General features: G+C 34.4%; 1 protein-coding gene across 3 annotated transcripts in view; it reads right to left on the bottom strand.

Annotated features, from left to right (window-relative positions):
* Nucleotides 1–344: 344 nt before the first annotated feature.
* The window catches only part of tspan9a (tetraspanin 9a), a 324,722-nt gene continuing 298,614 nt past the window's right edge, over nt 345–26,452 (bottom strand). For all 3 annotated transcript variants that reach the window (XM_058086241.1, XM_058086240.1, XM_058086239.1), the window contains 4 exons: nt 11,603–11,704; nt 11,224–11,355; nt 7,290–7,373; nt 345–1,769 (listed from right to left, as the gene is read on the bottom strand). In XM_058086241.1, the coding sequence (XP_057942224.1) occupies nt 1,698–1,769; nt 7,290–7,373; nt 11,224–11,355; nt 11,603–11,704 (390 nt within the window). In that variant the 3' untranslated portion in view covers nt 345–1,697. The remainder of the gene's footprint in view (nt 1,770–7,289; nt 7,374–11,223; nt 11,356–11,602; nt 11,705–26,452) is intronic.

Genomic DNA, 26,452 nt, shown 5'->3' with positions numbered 1-26,452 from the left:
ATCTGATGCATGTTCAAATGAAATAAAACCATTGACAAAAATAATAAAAATAAAATTTAAAAAATAATAATAATAGTAATAACCAATAAATTTATTTGTTTATTGGTTATTACTATTATTTTTTTATTTTCTTTTTATTATATAATAATAATAATAATAATAATAATAATAATAATAATAATAATAATAATAATAATAATAATAATAATAATAATAATAATAATAATAATGATAATGATAATAATAATAAATAAAATAATAAAAATAAAAATAAAAAAAATAATAATAGTAATAACCAATAAACAATGGTTTGTTTATTAGTTATTACTATTATTTTTTTCATTTTCTTTTTATTATTATTGTCATTATTTAACAATATTGTTTATGTAAACAGATGCATCCTTCAGAGCACGTTGCCATGGCTAGCGGTCTCAACTTTGATCGGCCTACTCTCGGCGAGGAACCACGAGGCACGGAAATAGGAATTCTAGGTGTGCCGTGAGTGGGAGCAATCGTGTGGGATTTTGAGGCCGAAAGTACAAACTCAGACATATGGGAAAAAAAAATATTTGTGAGGAAATACACACAGAAAGGTGAAGTAGAGACTGATGAGAGAAGAACAAAATATGTGACAGTTGCGGAATATGGAAGAGAAACGCTTTACCGCCTCCGCTAACACAATTTATGATATCTGCAAGAATACACGTCTGCTCGCTTTCCGCCCGTATTCCCCACAATTCCCTGTTTTTTTATACACTTTTTAAACCTCTGCAGGGTGGAACAATGTGATAAACATACTAGTCTTTAATGTGTGCTCTCCAGGGGGGGATTTCATCACTAAAAATCTTGGTCTTGACAGTCCTGGTGGAGCTTTAATAAACAATAAACAACAATTCGACGGCATTTGTCTCAATAGGAAAAAGCAACGATGGCGGGGTGTGGCAGCAGTCTTTTCCCAGGCATCTGTGCACCATTATCCAGAGAACACAACGGAATTCCATGACTTCCTCCCATCCCACACTCATTTTACCCAAAATGATAGTCCAAAAAAAAACAAAACTCCTCACGTCAAATCCAACATCTAAAAAAAAAAAAAAAAAAAAAAAAAAAATTCCAACATCTATCATTCCATTCCGGCATCAATCACATATAAAACTTGGAAAAAAGGGTGCTAAAGGATTTTGAATTAAAATCGGTGAAGTAGAAAACTAGCATGCCGTTTTGTTTTTTTCATTCATTTACAAGGGAAGAAAAAAAAGGAGCTGATTATTAATCAAAATAAAAGACACAAATATTCCAGAAATGGGAAAAGGGACTTTTTTTTCCCAGGAAGTGGGAAGTGTTAGTAAAAGTCGTTATTGTCTTTTGTGTCTGTGCGCCCTTCCTTTCCGTAAACCGTTATTCCAAGCCAAAAAAAAAAGGAAAAACAATCAAGGAGTGACAACCATCCATTTTTTTCTTCCTCTTCCAGTTGTGTTACTCTTTGGCAAAAATGAGTGACAAAAGGAGAGGAATGGGGAAGAAAGGGGGGGGGGCACATGGATTTTGCACACAAATTCTAGCAACAGAGTCAAAGGATGATTGGAAAGTAGTGGCGGGAAAGAGAAAAAGGGGGCAGTGGGGGGTGAGGGTGGCATTTCATCAAAAGTTCCATCCCATCAGGAATTTCAGGAATTGAGATTCTTCTTCTCTTGAGGCTAGGCGTCATATTTCTTCCCTGTTCTGTGGATGTGATGGAAGAGCGTCATGGAGAACGCCATCCCCAGAAGCTGTGGAAGAGGAAGAGATGGTACAGTCGGTAAAACATGTTTTTATGTCAAGTATATGCTTTTTGTATGATGATGAATGGCGGAAAATTGCAATTGATATGTAGATACACTCATGATAACGTCTGAAGTATAAAATGTACATGTACTCACCACTAATTAATGATTTTAAAAAATTATTATTATTACTTATTTATGTTTTTGCCAGAACAACAGGATTTTATTGCAGGTTGGAATTATACTCACCACTAATGAATGATTTTTAAAATTTTATTTTATTTTTATTTTTTTTGCCGGAACAACAGGCTTTTATTGCAGGTTGGAATTATACTCACCACTAATGAATGATTTTTAAAATTTTATTTTTATTTTTTTTGCCGGAACAACAGGCTTTTATTGCAGGTTGGAATTATACTCAGCGGTAGAAAATGAATGAATGAATGAACTAATGAATGATTAAAAAAAAAAAAAATTCATTTTTAATTTTTTTTTGCCAGAACAACATGCTTTTATTGCAGGTTGGAATTATACTCACCAATAATGAATGTTTTTAAAAAAATATATATTTTATTTTCATTTTTTTGCCAGAACAACATGCTTTTATTGCAGGTTGGAATTATACTCACCACTAATGAATGATTTTTCAAAATGTATTTTTTAAATTTTTTTTGCCGGAACAACAGGCTTTTATTGCAGGTTGGAATTATACTCAGCGGTAGAAAATGAATGAATGAATGAACTAATGAATGATTAAAAAAAAATTTTATTTTTCATTTTTAATTTTTTTGCCAGAACAACATGCTTTTATTGCAGGTTGGAATTATACTCACCTCTAATGAATGATAAAAATTCATATATATATATATATATATATATATATATATATTTTGCCGGAACAACAGGCTTTTATTGCAGGTTGGAATTATACTCACCACTAATGAATGATTTAAAAAAATATTTTTCTTTAATTTCTAATTTTTTTTTTGCTGGAACAACAAGCTTTTATTGCAGGTTGGAATTATACTCACCACTAATTAATGATTTTTTTTAACATTTATTTTTTTTAATTGTTTATTTTTTTTGCCGGAACAACAGGCTTTTATTACACGTTGGAATTATACTCACCACCAAATAATGATTTTTAAAAATGTTGAATGTGGGAGGATCCAGTGCATACTAAGTCCTCCTAACTAGTAACTACTCACTTCTAACGCCAGCACATTTTCATTCACTGGCCTCACATGGGAGCTAGTATAGAATCTCTGTGAGAGAAAAACGGGTATGTTGTGCACAAGCATTAAGTCACTGATGTAAATGGAGGTGTCCCGCTATCTCTTTGAAGCTGCCATTACCCATGATGCTCGTACATCAAACACAGCCGCAAGGCTCATTCTAAAACCTTTATCTGCTACAGGGTGGACTGCAGGAGAATTGAAGTACTTTTTAGCACACCTTAAAAAAAATCGCCTTTTTCTCGGCGAAAATTATTTGTAAATACAAGGATGAAGAGTCTTGAACCAGTCATGATGTACATTATATATCACTATATTGACACTTACTATGGTACCCATTATGTCATTTGTACTTCGGTACGAGGTGCATTATTAAAAAAAAAACAAAAAAAAAAACCTTAAACTGTATTATGGAAAGCAGGAAGTGAACAAATGTAACAGTTACTGATTGTAAAAGTACCATTTGGACATGTGGAACTATGAACTGATTATGGGATGCACTCAATTGTAATCTGATGCATGTTCAAATGAAATAAAACCATTACCATTGTTTATTAGTTATTACTATTATTATTTTTTTTATTTGATTTTTATTATTATTGTCATTATTTAACAATATTGTTTATGTTGTGGCATAGATGTTGAGATACTTTGGATAAATATATATGGCTACATTTGTGTCATAGTTAAAGTTATCTCACTATTATACTCACTACTAATGAATGATTTAAAAAAAAAAAATATTTTTACTTTTATTTTTTTTTTTGCCGGAACAACAGGCTTTTATTGCAGGTTGTAATTATACTCGCCACTAATGAAGGATTTTTTAAAAATTATTTTTCTTTAATTTTTTTTTTTTTTGCCGGAACAACAGGCTTTTATTGCAGGTTGGAATTATACTCACCACAAATGAATGATTAAAAAATACATATATTTTAAAATTTTAAATTTTTTTTGCAGGAACAACAGGCTTTTATTGCAGGTTGGAATTATACTCACCACTAATGAATGATAAAAAAATACATATATTTTTTTAATTTTTAATTTTTTTTACAGCAACAACAGGCTTTTATTGCAGGTTGGAATTATACTCACCATGAATGAATGATTTTTTTAAAAATAATTTTTCTTTAATTTTTTTTTTTTTTTGCCGGAACAACAGGTTTTTATTGCAGGTTGGAATTATACTCACCACTAATGAATGATTAAAAAATACATATATTTTTACATTTTTAATCTTTTTGCAGGAACAACAGGCTTTTATTGCAGGTTGGAATTATACTCACCACTAATGAAGATTTTTTTTAAAATTATTTTTCTTTAATTTTTAATTTTTTTGCCGGAACAACAGGCTTTTATTGCAGGTTGGAATTATACTCACCACTAATGAATGATTAAAAAATACATATATTTTTTTAATTTTTAATTTTTTTGCAGGAACAACAGGCTTTTATTGCAGGTTGGAATTATACTCACCACTAATGAATGATTAAAAAATACATATATTTTTTAATTTTTCATTTTTTTTGCACGAACAACAGGCTTTTATTGCAGGTTGGAATTATACTCACCACTAATGAATGATTAAAAAATACATATATTTTTTAATTTTTTTGCAGGAACAACAGGCTTTTATTGCAGGTTGGAATTATACTCACCACTAATGAATGATTAAAAAATACATATAGTTTTTAATTTTTAATTTTTTTGCAGGAACAACAGGCTTTTATTGCAGGTTGGAATTATACTCACCACTAATGAATGATTAAAAAATACATATAGTTTTTAATTTTTAATTTTTTTGCAGGAACAACAGGCTTTTATTGCAGGTTGGAATTATACTCATCACTAATGAATGATTAAAAAATACATATATTTTTTATTTTTTAATTTTTTTTGCCGGAACAACAGGCTTATATATTTTTTTTTAAATTTTTTCATTCACCACTAATGAACAGTCCAAAGAGCCTCAGGAGGTAAACACGGAGCCGCTATGTGTGCTTCACAGCTAACCTCATTATATGACTGATTTGTGCAGCTTTGACATGAATGGTAGGTTTTGACAGTCATCGTGAAAGGGTATGACAGACGCTCCTGCAGCGCTCACTTATGAACAACATTTCAATACTGCAGAGATTTAGGAAAAAACACAGCGGAGAAACTTAAAAGTCTTATTGTCCGACTGGATTCATGTGTGCATAAATCATTCAGATTATGAAATGTTGAGATATATTTTACGGAAAAAAGGAATCATGACTTATTGTGGTAGCTTTGAAAAACTCAATATGCGGCGTTCACTTCGCTTTAATATCCGCGATCTGACGGTTCTATACTGGTCCCCACCTGAAGTGTCGTTTGATTCAGGTTCGAGATTTGATCAGTCTGCAAGGAGGACTGATATTCATCAGGGACATGCAAAGGCAATATGGAAATAGAAACCAAAACAATATGAATTGGGATCTTTTCACAACAATAACAATAACATTATTATCGCCATGTAAACAAACGTATTAAATGATCAGGGTAGACGTTTAAATTAAGTTAAATTGATTAAATATGACATCAGAATGTTCTCAATCTAGCTTTTTTTTTTATTCACGAATGCATTAAAATAACCTGAAAATCATTTGTGTATTTGTGTATTTCTTGTGTCTTATCAAGATAGTTGCACATTACTTACAGACCAGCTAAACTACAACAAAAAACAGTTTATACTTTGGAAAATTCTTGAATTAAAAAATTGAAAAAAATTGAAAAAAATCTAAAAAAATCGTAATTTTTAATGACAAGCATCATCAGTGGAGCATCGACATAAACACGGAAAAATGGTGGGCTTACCTTTATTATCACATATTTAGAAACTATGACCAACTTATGCTAAATTAGGCTTATTTCCGAGAATGAAATTTAAAATATATACATATATATATAAATATATGTATATTTAAAAAAAATATATATATATTTTTTTGAAATTTATATATATATATATTTTTTTGAAATTTATATATACATTTTTAATATATATTTTTAATATATATATATATATATATATATTTAGATTTAATATATATTAAATATTAATATATTATATATTAATATAATTTATATATATTAAAAAAATATATATATACTTTTAAATATATATATATAGTTATAAAATGTATAGTTTTAAAAAAGTTTATATATAGTTATATAAAATATAGTTTTAAATATATAATTAAATATATATTTTAAAAAAATATACACATATTTTATATATATATATATATATATATATATATATATATATATATATATATTTAAAATAAAAATAAAAAATAAAAAATATATATTTTAAAATATATATATTTCTTAATTTTTTATTTTCTTTCTAGGAAAATAGGCCTAATTCAGCATAAATATCATATATTTAAAAATAGATCCATACATATTTTTAAAAATATATATATTTAAAAAAACAAATATATATATATATTTTTAAAATATATATATTTTAAAAATGTATAGTTTTAAAAAAGTTTATATAGTTATATAATACATAGTTTTAAATATATAGTTAAATATATATATTTAAAAAAAAATATACACATTTAAAAAATATATATATATATATATTAAAAAATATATATATATATTAAAAAATATATATTTTAAAATATATATATTTTTGAATTTTTAGTTTTCTTTCTAGGAAAATAGGCCTAATTCAGCATAATTTGGTCATAGTTTCTAAATATGTGATAATAAAGGCAAGCCCACCATTTTTCCGTGTTTACGTTGATGCTCCATTGATGATGCTTGTCATTAAACATTAAGAATTCACACGCCGGTCCTTGAACGCGGCGTAGTCGTGTGCTGTGACCGGGCTGCAAGGTGACTGATCCATCTGTTCATCGAGCGTCATTTATGGTGAGTACATTTTATACTTTGAACAGTGAAATCTGACAAACTTGTTAATCGAAGCGACAGACCCAATGATGGGGATTCTAATTCTGTAACAGTACCTATAACATTTTTCCTTATATATTTATTTTTTTGCGTTCCGTCTGATGGCTGCTTACTTCCTTCCTGGAGCGAAACCAAGATGCTTTGAGTCTCGCAGACAGGGTCAGTGTGAAAAAAACATAGTGTCAACAACATTTTCGGTACGTGGGCGTCCATAACGCCCACTGAGAACAAACCTTATAACTTTCCCAGCAGAAAATGGAGGCGCGTTGGATGGGAGCGCCAATTGATGCAGACGTGTTGCAATACGGGCAAAACGGGAACATTTGCAAAAACCTCCTACCTGCACCACCAAGATGACCATGCCGATGGTTCCCAGCAGGTGCTTGTTGTCATCGAGCCATTCTTCCACTTTCTCAAAGCATCCCTGCAAAGCGAGAGGAACACAATGAAAGATCTCAACCGGGCGGCTCACATCTTCTACTGCAGTGATTTTCAACCACTGTGCCTTAAGAAATTGTCAGGTGTGCCGTGAGGAATTATCCAATATCACTTTTTATTTATTTTTAAATTTATTTTTTAATTTTTTTAATTTTTTTTTACTTTTAAAAAAAAAAATTACTTTAAAAAAAAATTCAATATCACTTTTTATAATTAACATTTATTAATCATCATTTGCAAATATTACTAGTATTAATAGTACACCTCGGTTAGCATACACCTCGGTTAGCATACACCTCGGTTAGCATACACCTCGGGTAGCATACACATTGTTTAGCATACAACATTTATTAATCATCATTTGCAAATATTACTAGTATTAATAGTACAGCTTGGTTAGCATACACCTTGGTAAGCATACACCTCAGTTAGCAAACACCTCGGGTAGCATACACATTGTTTAGCATAGAACATTTATTAATCATCATTTGCAAATATTACCAGTATTAATAGTACACCTTGGTTAGCATACAACTCGGTTAGCATACACCTCGGGTAGCATACATATTGTTTAGCATACAACTCGGTTAGCATACACCTCGGTTAGCATACACCTCGGTTAGCATACACCTCGGTTAGCATACACCTCGGGTAGCATACACATTGTTAAGCATACAACTCAGTTAGCATACACCTCGGTTAGCATACAACTCGGTTAGAATACACCTTGGTTAGCATACACCTCAGTTAGCATACACCTCGATTAGCATACACCTTGGTTAGCATACACCTCGGGCAGCATACACCTTGGTTAGCATACAACTCGGTTAGCATACACATTGTTTCGGATACACCTCGGTTAGCATACACCTCGGGTAGCATACACCTCGGTTAGCATACACCTCGGTTAGCATACACCTCGGTTAGCATACACCTCAGTTAGCATACACCTCGGTTAGCATACACCTCGGTTAGCATACACCTCGGGTTGCATACACATTGTTTAGCATACAACTCGGTTAACATACAACTCGGTTAGCATACAACTCGGTTAGCATACCGAGATTAACATTTATTAATCATCATCAAAACTCCTCATGTAAACATGGCTACTGTGGAGTGTCCGTGGTGTAAAGACTGGTAGAGCAATGTAATATCGGCCCGTGTGGCAACACCTAGCTCCTTCCTCCTATAGACTTAGTGATGTTTTCCAATGTAAAAAAAAACGTGCCGTGGCTCAAAAAAAGGTTGAAAAACACTGTTCTACTGAAAGCATCGCCTGTGTGAATAATACAATGGAAGAAAAAGAGCATAGTCGTAGTAGGTGAGGTGCAAAAGGAGTGAATTACTTATGAACGGCCAATTTTATATCCAGACGTATGGGTCATAACAGACAGCCGTGTGCATTAATTTTGCAACATGCCAGAGATTTAAAATGTACGTGCACCATTGGTTCAGTCAGAGGTCACATACTGGTAATGAGGTGGGGTCAAATGGCGCCCCTAGCGGAGACTGCACGAATGATTTCACGATGCAATAAGTGGCCATTTTTTGTCTGGGCAGGATTATAGGATTTTAGCACGGTGCTTTCCCCAGTGGGCTAGCTCAATGTCTGTTTTTTTTCAATTTGGTAATTATTTAATCCCTTTTTTTGGACTGAACAAACCCCATAACGGAGCAGATTAGCATTGTAATGCGATGAAATTGGTAAACATAGCATAGCTATTTAGCGAGGCTTTACTATGTGGAATAAAGTGGCTGTTTTTGCAGACAATGGAGGGTGGGGGGGCGTGCTGGAGTCTACCCCAGCTGTCTTCAGGCAAGAGGCGGGGTACACCCTGGACTGGTGGCCAGCCAATCACAGGGCACATATAGACAAACAACCATTCACACTCACATTCATACCTATGGACAATTTGGAGTTGATTTATTTTTATTACTAACATTATTTTTTACTAACAACATATTAACATCTAATTAAATCAGTCATTCATTCATTCATTCATTTTCTATGAGGGTCGCGGGGGTGCTGGAGCCTATCCCAGCTGTCTTCCAGCGAGAGGCGGGGTACACCAGCCAATCACAGGGCAAACAACCATTCACACTCACATTCATACCTATGGACAATTTGGAGTCGCTAATTAACCTAGCATGTTTTTTTTGGAATGTGGGAGGAATCCGGAGAAAACCCACGCATGCACATGGAGAACATGCAAACTCCACACAAAGATAGCCGAGGGTGGAATTGAACCCTGGTTTCCTAGCTGTGAGGTCTATGCGCTAACCACTTGACCGGCGTGCAACCGAGTAAATATTATTCATTCATTCATTTTCTACCGCTTTTCCTCACGAGGGTCGCGGGGGTGCTGGAGCCTATCCCAGCTGTTTTCCGGCAAGAGGCGGGGTACACCCTGGACTGGTCGCTAGATGTCGCAATCACAGGGCACATATAGACAAACAACCATTCACACTCACATTCATACCTATGGACAATTTGGAGTCGCTAATTAACCTAGCATGTTTTTTTTGGAATGTGGGAGGAATCCGGAGAAAACCCACGCATGCACGGGTAGAACATGCAAACTCCACACAGAGATAGCCGAGGGTGGAATTGAACCCTGGTTTCCTAGCTGTGAGGTCAACACGTTAACCACTCGACTGGCGTGCAACCGAGTAAATATTATATGAACAGTTCACTATTTATTCTAATTTAACACAGCAAGTTGACTGCACGGTGGTCGAGTGGTTAGCACGCAGACTTCACAGCTAGGAGACCCGAGTTCAATTCCACTCTCGGCCATCTCTGTGTGGAGTTTGCATGTACTCCGGTTTCCTCAAACATTCCAAAAAACATGCTAGGCTAATTAGCGACTCCAAATTGTCCATAGGTATGAATGTGAGTGTGAATGGTTGTTTGTCTATATGTGCCCTGTGATTGGCTGGCCACCTTGGTGTCCTCCCGGTGGAGCTGGAGGAGGTGGCCAGGGGGACCGGGAAGTCTGGGCTTCTCTATTAAGACTGCTACCCCCGCAACCCGGACCCGGATAAGCGGAGAAAAATGGATGGATGGATGTTTTTGAATTTTTGGCGCACCAAAGAGGCGCTAACATTTTTTTCAAAGTGTGAGGTCAGCTCCTCCTGGGAGTCTCGAGAAGACTTAATCAACACTCAAAAACATGAGCATCCAAATACTGATGAATGAAAGGATGTACAGTAAACCTCGGATATATCGGACTCGGATATATCGGAAATTCGCTCACAACGGACAGATAAAAAAGAACCGATTTTTCTGTAATGCATTTCCAATAAAAATTCATTGCATATATCGGATTTTTTATAACGGATTTCGCCTATTTCAGACAAAATCTCCAGTCCCGTTCCAATGCATTTCCATTAAATTTCCCTCGCATATATCGGATGGCCGCATCGTGGCGCTCCGATTCGCCGAATCGTGACAGGCCGCTATACGACGTCATTTGCAGCGTTGCCTGCGCGTCCAGGTACATTGGAAACATAGTCAAGGAAGTGCCTTTTTATAACGGATAAAATCCGATTTACGCATATACCGGATATAAATCCGATATATGCGTAAAACGGGACATTTTCCGGTATACGAATATAACGGATTTCGCTTATATCGGACAAAACCAGTGGGAACAATTGAATCCGATATATCCGAGGTTTACTGTATTATGTAAATAATAGATAATACTTAGGTTGCTGCCCTTGGATGTATTTATTACAGTTATTTTTCACCAGTGTCTTGAGCCTTAAACCTAATATTTTCCGTCTCATTTTGACCCCCTCCTGGCTGAAATACATTTATGCCCACTTACCCGGTTCCAGAACATATTGGTGGAGTTTCGCCCGCAGTTCTGGTAATGCTCCTGGCAGCATCGGTCAGGGACGACCTTCTCTTTCAGGGCCTCGTGCCAATCGGTGTAGGCTATAACGCCACAGCACTTCCACTGTGTATCCCAAACACAAACACAACGCATTTCAGTGAGCCAGACGAGTCCATCAGATACCTAAAACCGACTTTAAAGTGACTTCATTCACATGGTGGATTGTTAGAGTAATGGTAGGTACTCAGACAGGCGGCCGTTAAAAAACACAATGTTGCATTAAAGCTAAGACAGGAAGCAAGGTAATACATTATCTGGGAGTGGAAACTAGCGCTAATGTACGTAGCTCTTATTTGATGTGACGGCGTACCTCGGCTTGGATGATGTTCCAGGCGTTTCTCAGGCCGATGTTGTTTTCGGAGTTGTAGAGAGCGAGACCATCTTTTAAATCTTGCTTAGCGTTCTCGCTCACCTGTGGGATGCATGCAAAACACAACATCAGGAACGGTTACAAATATCTTAGAATCGAACATGGTCTCGGAACAGCGGTGAGGAAAATGGCTGGAAAATTAAAACCCAGACAGCGCTGTCAAAAAATATGAATCCAAAAAATATGAAAGGTTTCGAGCTTTGATCTCAATCGGTAGAGTTCTCGCTTTGACGGCATTGATGTTGACAACATTGAATAATTTGACCTACAGACCGCTGTCATCATTCCGAGTTGGAAATCATTTCAAGGAGGCGTTGCACGGTGGACGAGTGGTTAGTGCGCAGACCTCACAGCTAGGAGACGAGGGTTCAATTCCACCCTCGGCCATCTCTGCTGACAGTAAGAGTACTTACTCTTACTGTCAGCATAATCAGAATCAGAACCAGAATCAGAAGAGTACTTACTCTGATTATGCTGACAGTAAGAGTACTTACTCTTACTGTCAGCAGAATCAGAACCAGAATCAAAATCAGAAGAGTACTCATTCTGATTATGCTGACAGTAAGAATACTTTTACTGTCAGCATAATCAGAATCACAACCAGAATCAGAATCAGAATCAGAAGAGTACTTAGTCTTACTGTCAGCATAATCAGAATCAGAATCAGAGCCAGAATCAGAATCAGAAGAGTACTTACTCTGATTATAATGACAGTAGGAGTACTTACTCTAATTATGTTGACAGTAAGAGTACTTACTCTGTTTATGCTGACAGTAAGAGTACTTACTCTTACTGTCAGCATAATCAGAATCAGAATCAGAGCCAGAATCAGAATCAGAATAGTACTTACTCTGATTATGCTGACAGTAAGAGTACTTACTCTGATTATGTTGACAGTAAGAGTACTTACTCTTACTGTCAGCATAATCAGAATCAGAGCCAGAATCAGAATCAGAAGAGTACTTACTCTGATTATGTTGACAGTAAGAGTACTTACTCTTACTGTCAGCATAATCAGAATCAGAATCAGAGCCAGAATCAGAATCAGAAGAGTACTTACTCTGATTATGCTGACAGTAAGAGTACTTACTCTGATTATGTTGACAGTAAGAGTACTTACTCTGATTATGTTGACAGTAAGAGTACTTACTCTGATTATGCTGACAGTAAGAGTATTTACTTACTCTTATTGTCAGCATAATCAGAATCAGAGCCAGAATCAGAATCAGAAGAGTACTTACTCTGATTATGTTGACAGTAAGAGTACTTACTCTGATTATCAGAAGAGTACTTACTCTAATTATGCTGACAGTAAGAGTACTTACTCTGTTTATGCTGACAGTAAGAGTACTTACTCTGATTATGCTGACAGTAAGAGTACTTACTCTTACTGTCAGCATAATCAGAATCAGAGCCAGAATCAGAAGAGTACTTACTTTGATTATGCGGACAGTAAGAGTACTTACTCTGATTATGCTGACAGTAAGAGTACTTACTCTTACTGTCAGCATAATCAGAATCAGAGCCAGAATCAGAATCAGAAGAGTACTTACTCTGATTATGCTGACAGTAAGAGTACTTACTTACTCTTACTGTAAGCATAATCAGAATCAGAATCAGACAAGTACTTACTCTGATTATGCTGACAGTAAGAGTACTTACTCTGTTTATGCTGACAGTAAGAGTACTTACTCTTACTGTCAGCATAATCAGAATCAGAATCAGAGCCAGAATCAGAAGAGTATTTACTTTGATTATGTTGACAGTAAGAGTACTTACTCTGATTATGCTGACAGTAAGAGTACTTAGTCTTAAGTAAGAGTACTTAGTCTTACTGTCAGCATAATCAGAATCAGAGCCAGAATCAGAAGAGTACTTACTCTGATTATGCTGACAGTAAGAGTACTTACTCTGATTATGTTGACAGTAAGAGTACTTATGTCCAAATAACTCTCGAACACAATATTCCATATGCTTTGAAAAATCAGTAAAAAATCGATACCGTCCGGAACGGCTTTTGAAAAACGACTTGGATTGAATACGTTAATGTATTGCAATAATACAATAATAATGTATTGCAATAATAACGCATCTTTGAGTAAATGTCCGGTATCATTTGAGCATTGATTCGTTGCATCACTGCGCACTATGTCGGCGGATAAAACGTCAAATAATATAAAACTCTTATCCGTCTTATGTACCGTTCCTCTTGTCAAAATAGAGCTTGACTCAAGATACATTTTGAGTAACTCCCCCCCCCCGCCACCCTACATGCTGCTTCAACGTGCCCTCCAGCGAAGTGTGTACAACGGTTTCCTTGCGACTGAACTCCAACAATGTGCTCAGGGTCGTGCCGTGTCAGCGTGAGATTAATATCTTATTGGATGTGTTAATGAGAAACAAAAATCAGTGGCTTAGTTCTTCCTTGCGGTTTGCTTTGCCCATGGGGGGGGGGATTTGACTAACAGCTGCGACAGATTGAAGGGCGCTTCAGATATGTGTGGGTAATTATTATTACTGGGGGGAAAATAGGCACACAGTGCCCAAAAACCGCACTGCACGGCTTCACAGGCACAGATTAGTCACACCGCAACAACAAGGATATTTACAAGTTAAGACTTAATGTCTCGGCTCACCACTTTAGGACCGCTAATGAATCCCTAGTGTCGTGTCAATGTCACATGCAAAAACGTGTATTCGCTACAACTAAGACAACCTTTACTTCACAGTATTTGCTACACAAAACCAACAAATGACTAATGACTCTGTTCTTTTTTTGGACTGAAAGCACCAAAGTACCTGTCCACGAAAGGTGCTTGTTAATAATAACATTAGTAATTACTGTCTGATCATTTTATTGTACAGTAAACCTCGGACTGAGCCTCCTCTTGGAAAATATTAGGTTTAAGGCTCAAGACACTGGTGAAAAATAACTGTAATAAATACATCCAAGGGCAGCAACCTAAGTATTATCTATTATTTACATAATACAGTATACCTCGGATATATCGGATTCAATTGTTCCCACTGGTTTTGTCCGATATAATCGAAATCCGTTATATGCGTAGTATACCGGAAAATGTCAGTTTTACGCATATATCGGATTTATATGCGGTATATGCGTAAATCGGATTTTATCCGTTATAAAAAGGCACTTCCTTGACTATGTTTCCAATGTACCTGGACGCGCAGGCAACGCTGCAAAACGCTGCAAATGACGTCGTATAGCGGCCTGTCACGATTCGGCGAATCGGAGCGCCACGATGCGGCCATCCGATATATGCGAGGGAAATTTAATGGAAATGCATTGGAACGGGACTGGAGATTTTGTCCGAAATAGGCGAAATCCGTTATAAAAAATCTGATATATGCAATGAATTTTTATTGGAAATGCATTACAGAAAAATCGGTTCTTTTTTATCTGTCCGTTGTGAGCGAATTTCCGATATATCCGAGTCCGATATATCCGAGGCTGCTCATATGTGATATTTGATTTTTCAGTGTGAACGGTTCAATTCTGATTTTTTCAAATGCGATTCATGCCTCGATATATTTGAATATAAATTCGATGTACGTGGAATTATTTTGGTTAAGACAACATTGACTACCGTTGCAAAAAATCAGCAAAATTTACTTTGGGATGATTTTCTTTCACCCTAACAAGTCTAATTTTTGTGGTTAATGTGAACGGCCATAAAAAAAAATACAACTATAACCAAAAATATCAGGATCGGGCATCATACCCTGCAGTATGAATATAGCTAAGAAGATTGCTAATAATGTTAAAAAATGAATTTAGAAGGTCATAGAAAAATATTTGATTTATTGATTTTCATTTGATTATTTTTTGTCAGTAACAACTTTCACCCTAACAAGTCTCATTTTTATGGTTAATCTGAACGAGCATAAAAAAAATACAATTATTACCAAAAAATAAGAAGATCTTTAATGATGTTAAAAATGAATTTAGAAGGTCATAGAAAAATATTTGATTCATAAGGAAAGAAGACGACTTGAAAAATGAGGGCATGAACTCATCACGGTCGGGTCTGGAACAAATAAATACTATATACTACAAGGAGATAGTAGTAGATACAAGAAGATCGCTAATAATGTTAAAAAATGAATTTAGAAGGTCATAGAAAAATATTTGATTTATGAGCAAAGAAGCGATTTTTTTATGGTAAATATGAACGAGCTTAAAAAAATACAATTATTACCAAAAATAAGATGATCTCTAATGATGTTAAAAAATGAATTTAGAAGGTAATAGAAAAATATTTGATTCATAAGGAATGAAGACTACTTTAGTTAATGTGAACGAGCATCAAAAAAATACAATTATTACCAAAAATAAGATGATCTCTAATGATGTTAAAAAATGAATTTAGAAGGTCATAGAAAAATATTTGATTCATAAGGAATGAAGACTACTTTAGTTAATGTGAACGAGCATCAAAAAAATACAATTATTACCAAAAACCAAAATCGGGCATCATACCCCGCAGTATGAACGTAGCTAAGAAGATGGCTAATAATGTTAAAAAATTAATTTAGAAGGTCATAGAAAAATATTTGATTTATGAGCAAAGAAGACTACTTTAGGACATGAACTCATCACGGTCGGGTCTGGAACAACAGAGACAATTATTACCAAAAATAAGAAGATCTCTAATGATGTTAAAAAAATACATTTAGAAGGTAATAGAAAAATATTTGATTCATAAGGAAAAAAGACTACTTTCAGGCATAAAAAATAAAATTATTACCAAAAAATAAGAAGATCTATAATGATGTTAAAAAATTAATTTAGAAGGTCATAGAAAAAAAATTGATTCATAAGGAAAAAAGACTACTTTCAGGCATAAAAAATAAAATTATAACCAAAGAATAAGAAGATCTCTAATGATGTTAAAAAATGAATTTAGAAGGTCATAGAAAAATATTTCATTCATAAGGAAAAAGTACTACTTTCGGGCATAAAAAAATAAAATTATTACCAAAAAATAAAAAGATCTCTAATGATGTTAAAAAACGAATTTAGAAGGTCATAGAAAAATATTTGATTTATAAGGAAAAAAGACTACTTTCGGGCATAAAAAAATACAATTATTACCAAAACATAAGATGATCTCTAATAATGTTAAAAAATAAATTTAGAAGGTAATAGAAAAATATTTGATTCATAAGGAAAAAAGAATACTTTCAGGCATAAAAAAATAAAATAATTACCAAAGAATAAGAACATCTCTAATGATGTTTAAAAAAGAATTTAGAAGGTCATAGAAAAATATTTCATTCATAAGGAAAAAAAGGACTACTTTCGGGCATAAAAAATTAAATTATTACCCAAAAATAAGAAGATCTCTAATGATGTTAAAAAATGAATTTAGAAGGTCATAAAAAATATTTGATCCATAAGGAAAAAAGACTACTTTTGGGCATAAAAAATAAAAAGTAAAATTATTACCAAAGAATAAGAACATCTCTAATGATGTTAAAAATAAATTTAGAAGGTAATAGAAAAATATTTGATTCATAAGGAAAAAAGACTACTTTTGGGCATTAAAAAATAAAATTATTACCAAAAAATAAGAAGATCTCTAATGATGTTAAAAAATGAATTTAGAAGGTCATTAAAATATTTGATCCATAAGGAAAAAAGACTACTTTCGGGCATAAAAATACAATTACAACCAAAGAATAAGAAGATCTCTAATGATGTTAAAAAATAAATTTAGAAGGTCATAGAAAAATATTTGATTTATAAGGAAAAAAGACTACTTTCAGGCATAAAAAAATAAAATTATTACCAAAAAATAAGAAGATCTCTAATGATGTTAAAAAACGAATTTTGAAGGTCATAGAAAAATTATTTGATTCATAAGGAAAAAAGACTACTTTCGGGCATAAAAAATAAAATTATTACCAAAGAATAAGAACATCTCTAATGATGTTTAAAAAAGAATTTAGAAGGTCATAGAAAAATATTTCATTCATAAGGAAAAAAAGGACTACTTTCGGGCATAAAAAATTAAATTATTACCCAAAAATAAGAAGATCTCTAATGATGTTAAAAAATGAATTTAGAAGGTCATAAAAAATATTTGATCCATAAGGAAAAAAGACTACTTTCGGGCATAAAAAATAAAAAGTAAAATTATTACCAAAGAATAAGAACATCTCTAATGATGTTAAAAATAAATTTAGAAGGTAATAGAAAAATATTTGATTCATAAGGAAAAAAGACTACTTTTGGGCATTAAAAAATAAAATTATTACCAAAAAATAAGAAGATCTCTAATGATGTTAAAAAATGAATTTAGAAGGTCATTAAAATATTTGATCCATAAGGAAAAAAGACTACTTTCGGGCATAAAAATACAATTACAACCAAAGAATAAGAAGATCTCTAATGATGTTAAAAAATAAATTTAGAAGGTCATAGAAAAATATTTGATTTATAAGGAAAAAAGACTACTTTCAGGCATAAAAAAAATAAAATTATTACCAAAAAATAAGAAGATCTCTAATGATGTTAAAAAACGAATTTTGAAGGTCATAGAAAAATATTTGATTCACATAAAAAATAAAATTATTACCAAAGAATAAGAAGATTTCTAATGATGTTAAAAAATAAATTTAGAAGGTCATAAAAAGTATTTGATTCATAAGGAAAAAAATACTACTTTCGGGCATAAAAAATAAAATTATAACCTAAGAATAAGAAGATCTCTAATGATGTTCAAAAATAAATTTAGAAGGTCATAGAAAAATATTTGATTCATAAGGAAAAAAGACTACTTTCAGGCATAAAAAATAAAAAAATACAATTATTACCAAAGAATAAGATCTCTAATGATGTTAAAAAATGAATTTAGAAGGTCATAGAAAAATATTTGATTCATGAGCAAAGAAGACTACTTTAGGACATGAACTCATCACGGTCGGGTCTGGAACAAATAAACGGCGATACTACAAGGGCTTACTGCATATGCTGACTTAGCAATATGAGGTTGCCGTGGCAACAACAGAGGCTAACATTGACATTCAAATATTTTGACCGATAATTTTTTTTTTTGTGAGTAACTGTCTGAATAAACATTTAACATGGACGCATCCTATTTTGAGCATCCTTTGAAATAAGATTAGTATAATTTCCAGTCCCGGATTGCTAACTTTGCGGCTGTAGAGAAGCTGCAGGCAGACGAGGAGCTTTATCATCGATCTTTGCTTCTTACTTTGTTTCTTCTTTCAATCTCGTCTTTATGCGCGACTGCTTGCTCATTACCGACTTCTCCAAGAAAAACCGAGTCGCTGGAGAGCCCCCCCCCCCTCCTCCTACTATACCATCCCACATAAAAACCATCTTGTTGGTCTCCAATGACTTCTTTCATTTCATGCGTGGAAGGCTTTGTTAGAGGCCCGACATGAAAACCTAACCATCCAGATTTAAGGCTAATGAGAGGTAGACAAATGACTGCAGCGCAAAAAAAATGAATTCGGTCGTGCAACTCTGACCTATTTTTCTACTTTCAAGGGAAACAAACACAATTACATTGCATTAGCTTCTATTATTCTGATGAAAAAATAACATCTTTTTGACCAAAGAACTCTTTTTTTTTGGACTGAACACTCAGTAGCATTGTGATACCGTATTTCAGCGACTTCGAGATATGATCAAAAAAATTTGCTTGCTTTGACAATAAGTTTCAGCAGTTGGGGATTTGAGCTTGTGGTAATTTAAACGCAACCAGGCGCTGTGCAAGTGCGGGAGTGGTGCCTTGCTTAATTGGGTATTGGGAATTTGTTGGGAGTTTGTGGTCTGTTCTGTTCTGTAGGTTGTCGAGATGGATGTATAAAAATTCCCATTTAAAAAAAAAAATAAAACAAAGCAATAATCTGCAGAAGACCAACATGGGGGTGAGAACATTGTGAGACACTCAAGCACAATGATGCACTATATAATGTGCAGCTATACCTCCAAAATAAAAATATTATGACTTATAACAATTACTGTTAATTTACGGCCAATTTCCAACAGTAATATACTGTAACATTTGTGTTATTCATGGTAATGGTAATGGTTTAATTTCATTTGAACATGCATATATAATGTATATGCATATATTGTTCGTTAGGGTCTGGGCAAGGCTGGGCCGCATCAGGTTTTCCAAAAAAAAAAAAAAAAAATTATTAAAAACAGAAAAATATACAAACTTTTTCAGTGCTTTGGTTCCGATTTTCTACAATAAAAGTTCTGATAAAACATTCCACTGTTCTCAAATATTTATTTTTCTGCACAAAATAAGATGAAAAATACATAAATCAAGAATAAAGAAAATCAATCAATCAGTAATAATTAAATATAATAATAATAATAATAATAATAATAATAATAATAATAATAATAATAATAATAATAATAATAATAATAATAATAATAATAATAATAATAATAATTTTTTTTAATATTCTCTGATTTCAGCCTCTCAATTTGATGTCCACAATTCCGTACTTTTTTCCAGACTCAGTAAATAGATGTGTATTATCGGAAATGCAACAATTAATCGAGACACTGAAGCACAATGATGCAGTATATAATGTGCAGCTATACCTCCAAAATAAAAATATTATGACATATAACAATTACTGTTAATTTACGGCCAATTTCCAACAGTAATATACTGTAACATTTGTGTTATTCATGGTAATGGTAATGGTTTAATTTCATTTGAACATGCATATATAATAATAATAATAATATTTTTTTTGTATTATCGGAAATGCAACAATTAATCGAGACGCTCAAGCACAATGAAGCAGTATATAATGTGCAGCTAATTTCCAACAGTAATATACTGTATTAAGAGAATACTGTTTTTTTTAACTCGAGTTTGCAATGCATTGTGGGTTGTTCAATGGTTTAATTTCATTTGAAAATGCATCAGATTTTTTATTAAATTTTTAAAAAATATTCTTTGATTTCAGCCTCTCAAATTTGAATATTATATTATATTATTATATAAAGAAGGTCACATTAAATGTTGTTTTTTCAGGGTTCCTCGGAATTTGATGTCCACAATTCCGTACTTTTTTCCAGACTCAGTAAATAGATGCGTATTATCGGAAATGCAACAATTAATCGAGACACTCAAGCACAATGAAGCAGTATATAATGTGCAGCCATACCTCCAAAATGAAAATATTATGACATATAACAATTACTGTTAATTTACGGCCAATTTCCAACAGTAATATACTGTATTAACGGAATACAGTTTTTTTTACTCGAGTTTGCAATGCATTGTGGGTTGTTCAATGTGAAGCAACCGTATTAATTATTGTTATAAATTACAGTAAACTACAGTATTTTCTAAAATTTGGTGCGTACCAAACACGCTGGGTTTTAGTTAGCGTATTGTACACTTGAACATTGGAGTTTCAGGTTGTGCAGGGGCGACAAACGGTGGATGGTGCGCACGACATCGACTGACTTATTGGCTCATAATGACAAATTTTTTTTTTCCGAAGTGTGAAAGTATTTTCAAAAGGTTGAAGATGCAGCATTCCACCGAGGCGTATCATTCCTGTTACGCCAATTTGATATCTCCACTGTGGAGTTGAATCCAATAATTTAGGCTGTTAGGTGTGATATTCCCACTGGGCCAAAGTGACTGGGCTTCGGTTGTCTTCATTTGGTTTCAGCGTCACTCAATAAATAAAGGAAAAATAATAAAAATAAAAAATAATAAATTGAAAAATAATAATAATAATAATTACAAAAAAGCCGGCACAGTGGTCGAGTGGTTAGCATGCAGACCTCACAGCTAGGAGACCAGGGTTCAATTCCACCCTCGGCCATCATGTTCTCCCCGTGCATACGTGGGTTTTCTCCGGGTACTCCGGTTTCCTCCCACATTCCAAAAAAAAACATGCTAGGTTAATTAGCCACTCCAAATTGTCCATAGGTATGAATGTGAGTGTGAATGGTTGTTTGTCTATATGTGCCCTGTGATTGGCTGGCGACCAGTCAAGGGTGTACCCTGCCTCCCGGCAGCTGGGATAGGCTCCAGCGCCCCCCCCCCCCCCGCCCGCGACCCTCGTGAGGAAAAGCGGTAAAAATGAATGAATGAAAAACAATAAAGATAGTTACTTCACATCGACTATACTTATTTGCTTATCTGAGTGTTGTAGGGTTTTGTTTTTGTTTTGCAAATAAGATCTCTTTATTTGCAAAAATGTTGATGATGTAAAAAAAGTTAAGATATCAAATTTGACAATTCAAATCTTTTCAGTCACTTTTATTGCAAATGTGAGGAGAACATCTACATCAAGCTAGTGGGTGGGTTGGGGTGGGAAATAGACATATCAATTAAATTAGTATTTTTGTGTCAGGTTCTTAGTGCTGCATTTTTTTTTGGATAGTTTCTTGGAATACCGTTTTTTGTTGTCCGTTCTTTTAGTGTGGAACCCATCTTGGGAATATTTGATGTTTTGGTGCATGATCTGAAGGTCTCGACAGTATGTGGATTTATTTTTAATTCCATTCCAAGTCTTGAATTATTCATGAGCAAAGACTCCCCTTACTGTCGGTATGGAGACTCACATTGTAAACACCTGGGGGAGCAGGTACAGTGGGACCAGCAAGGAACCTGACACAGATCCTCGCTGCTTACTCATTAGCATGCCGAGAGGCTAACTTGCTAATTATTTAAAAGATGCACACGTATAGCTATATTTGTTTCTGCTCTTATTATTCCGTTTATTGAATTGCGTCTATTCTACTCGTACATTAGTAAGACATTGAAAATGTAGCACAGTAAACCTCGGATATATCGGATTCAATTGTTCCCGCTGGTTTTTGTCCGATATAAGCGAAATCCGTTATATGCGTATACCGGAAAATGTCCGTTTTGTCCGAATGTCCGATTATGGAAAGCAGGAAGTGAACAAATGTAACAGTTAGTGATTGTAAAAGTACCAGATGGAGGGGTAGGATTTAATAAGTTTTGCTTCTTCCTACTCCTTTCGGACATGTGGAACTGGGAACTGATTATGGGATGCACTCAATTGGAATGTTGATGCATGTTCAAATGAAATAAAACCATTACCATTACCATTACCATATCTGACGGACTAAAACCGCTCATAATCATCAACAGAACCGATGGACATTAACAAAAAAAATTTTGTTTAAAGTACAGTAAACAAAGTACAACTAAGACAACCTTTACTTCACAGTATTTGCTACACAAAACCAACAAATGACTAATGACTCTGTTCTTTTTTTGGACTGAAAGCACCAAAGTACCTGTCCACTAAAGGTGATTGTTAATAATAACATTAGTAATTACTGTCTGATCATTTTATTGTACAGTAAACCTCGGATATATCGGATTCAATTGTTCCCACTGGTTTTGTCCGATATAAGCGAAATCCGTTATATGTGTAGTATACCGGAAAATGTCTGTTTTACCGGATATAAATCCGATATATGCGTAAATCGGATTTTATCCGTTATAAAAAGGCACTTCAACAGACTATGTTTCCAATGTACCTGGACGCGCAGGCAACGCTGCAAATGACGTCGTATAGTGGCCTGTCACGATTCGGCGAATCGGAGCGCCACGATGCGGCCATGCGATATATGCGAGGGAAATTTCATGGAAATGCATTGGAACGGGACTGGAGATTTTGTCCGAAATAGGCGAAATCCGTTATAAAAAATGCGATATATGCAATGAATTTTTATTGGAAATGCATTACAGAAAAATTGGTTCTTTGTGAGCGAATTTCCGATATATGCGAGGTTTACTGTAATATGCAAAAAGTGGGAATGTATGAAGGTCCTACTTGTTTTTCAGTGTTGCGCTCTTTTGAATGCTCGGTATGGCATATTTACAGGGAGGGGGTGTAATATGCAATTAGTGATTTGTGAGAATATTTTCAAGTCTTTGCAAATCCAAATACATACTACCATGTGTGGGTAGACATTTGACCGAATAGAAAAAACAGTAAAAAAGTACAGCCGCATAACCACACACTGAAAATATTCCATCGTTGCTGGTTGTACTTTTCATGTCAAAGTGGTTCCACTTACCGGCTACTGTAGACGCTGTCTGGAAAAAACTGTAAACTGCTCCAAAAGTCTAATAGACAGACAAAGAATCCGAGCCAGAGCTCGCTAATAGCACATCATTAAACGGTATATTGAATTCCTATGCATGTTCAGGATTGCCCAAAGGCAGAAGGTTGAACTGGAAAAGGGAGAAAGACCCCTGCTACTGCTCAATGTTTGGTCTGGAGTTCCAAAGCACGGTCATGAATTGATCATGCCTGATGTGCTTGCCTGTTGGACGACTGATGCAAGACATCAGTCACCAAGCATGGCAGGAGAAAGTTTTATTTGTTAACTCGTCCAAAGTAATCTTGGAACGTTGAGTTTCTAAATGTCTGGAAAACATATATACGGGCCAAGTTGTAGAAATCCTCCCCCCTGAGTGGGTTTCGAATAGAGAATAAGAGAATCTTAAAGAACCAAATTATAGAATGAGAACCAGATTGTTTATTCCTGACAACAATACCTAATACAGACATCCAGGCTTATATGCAGTCCCTGTAAGCCTACAAGTAAGCGGGTCTTACTAACTAACTAACTAAACGAACAAACTAAACGAACAAACGACCGAAGGAACGAGCGAACGAACGAACCAACAAACGAACCAACAAACCAACCAACCAACGAACCAATCAACAAACTAACGAACCAACGAACTAACCAACCAACCAACCAACCAACCAACCAACCAACCAATGAACCAACCAACCAACCAACCAACGATCCAACGAACCAACAAAGGAAGGAACGAACTAACTAACTAACTAACTAACTAATTAGAGTACCTACAGTTTAAACATATTGGTATTGTGTTAATCGTGATTAATTCAGTTTGGATTTCCAAGAAACTTGGGGGGGGGGCTACAGCAAAAAAGGTCACATTAAATGTCGGTGCAATGTTTTTATCAGGGTTCCTCGGAATTTGATGTCCACAATTCCATACTTTTTCCAGACTCAGTAAATAGATGTGTATTATCTGAAATGCAACAATTAATCGATGATTAATCAACTATAGTGATATAAAAAAACAACACCTTCTAATTAAAAAATTTCAAATATTCTCTGATTTCAGCCTCATATTCAAATGTGAATATTTTTTTACATTTCCATAGTCATACAACTATTTTTGATATTCATAAATCTTTTCTGTTATGTTGTGGACCAAAGCACAAACTGTTTGTGTTTGCTTCGTATTGATTTGGTCCATCTGGGACCTAAAAAGGGTGCGAAAGAGCTGGTCATTCAACTTATCAATTTTCCCAAATGTTTTCCGGGACGGACCGCCCACTGTGTGCTCTCAAACAAACATCTTAGTTGCTCGAGCAAGCGACTTCGAAAAACAGATCAATCATTTTCTTTTTTTTTTCAGTTATTCATAATTTTATCTTTAAGGAAACAGAACAGTGGTAACAGTCACATGAATACGTTTTCATACTTTTAATAGGAACCCTGTTTAAAAAAAAATGAAGCTAGAAAAATTCGGTGTCATTTTTCAAATGTGCCAAATGTGGCCCGCAGGACACTAGTTTGAGGCCCCCGCCTTGATATGAAAGTTTAATGCAAGTTTGATATGGATGCTGTATGGTATCATGTACCCAGAAAAAATTATTACGTTTGATTAATGTTCATGTTAAAGCTTAAATAACTGTTAATAGTTATCCTCCCTATCCGTGTGGAAGTGGTAAGTTGTTGGCGATTTAAGTTGAAAGGAAATAACTTGGAGGCTACCGTTTAGGTCGCTAGCGGTCTAGTTTGCGAGTTAGCATGTGTCTCAAGACGCTGCAGTTGCGCAATATGTTGTAAATAAAAAGAGTATAAATGTGACTATAGTCGTGTTTTGTCACGTCTACAGGGCTCTATTAATGCTTTGGTAATTTTAATGTGAAAAAAATAATTTGTCTATGCACCAACTATATGTGGTTTCTTAAGCTTTTATTATTTTCTGTTTTATTATTATTATTATATTTATTTATTACTGATTTATTTTATTTATTCTTGATTTATTTATTTTTCATCTTATTTTGTGTAGAAAAATAAAAATTAAGATATTTGAGAACAGTGGAATTTTTTATCAGAGCTTTTATTGTAGAAAATTGGAACCAAAGCACTGAAAAATTTGTATATTTTTCTGTTTTTAATAATTTTTTTTTTTTTTTTTTTGAAAACTTGATGCGGCCCAGCCTTGCCCAGACCCTAACGGACAGAACTTGGCACTTGTAGTCTTCCATGTAAACTATTTCCAAGTACTGGTCCTGGTCTACTTCACCAGGCTCATTTCTATTCACATTTTTAATCCAGTATCTCGCTTCTGTCTCTCCTGGGCCCGACTCCTTTCCTTCCCTACCTTCCCCCATCCTGGAATGTTTTTTTTTTTTCCGCCCTACATCCTGCCACACATGTCTTCTTGCCAGGTTGTGCTTCCGCATTGTGAGCTAATAAACCTTTAGCGCTGTTTGGCTTGGCGTGTCGGGGGGGTTGACAGAGAAACAATGAGGTCACGGCGTTAAAGACGGATGGCAATAATCTGGTTTGTGGTCCGGGCCATCTGCTGGAGTCAGCTGGTTGCTAACTGCAGGACGTGACTTTATTATAGCGCAGCTTCTGGATGACATTTGCTGCTGAAGTGCGCTGTGCAAAGGGGGAATTGAACACAGCAAAGTCAGACTTAA

This window comes from Doryrhamphus excisus, chromosome 11 (assembly GCF_030265055.1).
Source record: "Doryrhamphus excisus isolate RoL2022-K1 chromosome 11, RoL_Dexc_1.0, whole genome shotgun sequence".
NCBI lineage: Eukaryota > Metazoa > Chordata > Actinopteri > Syngnathiformes > Syngnathidae > Doryrhamphus > Doryrhamphus excisus.
This window is presented reverse-complemented; position numbering and strand designations above follow the sequence as displayed.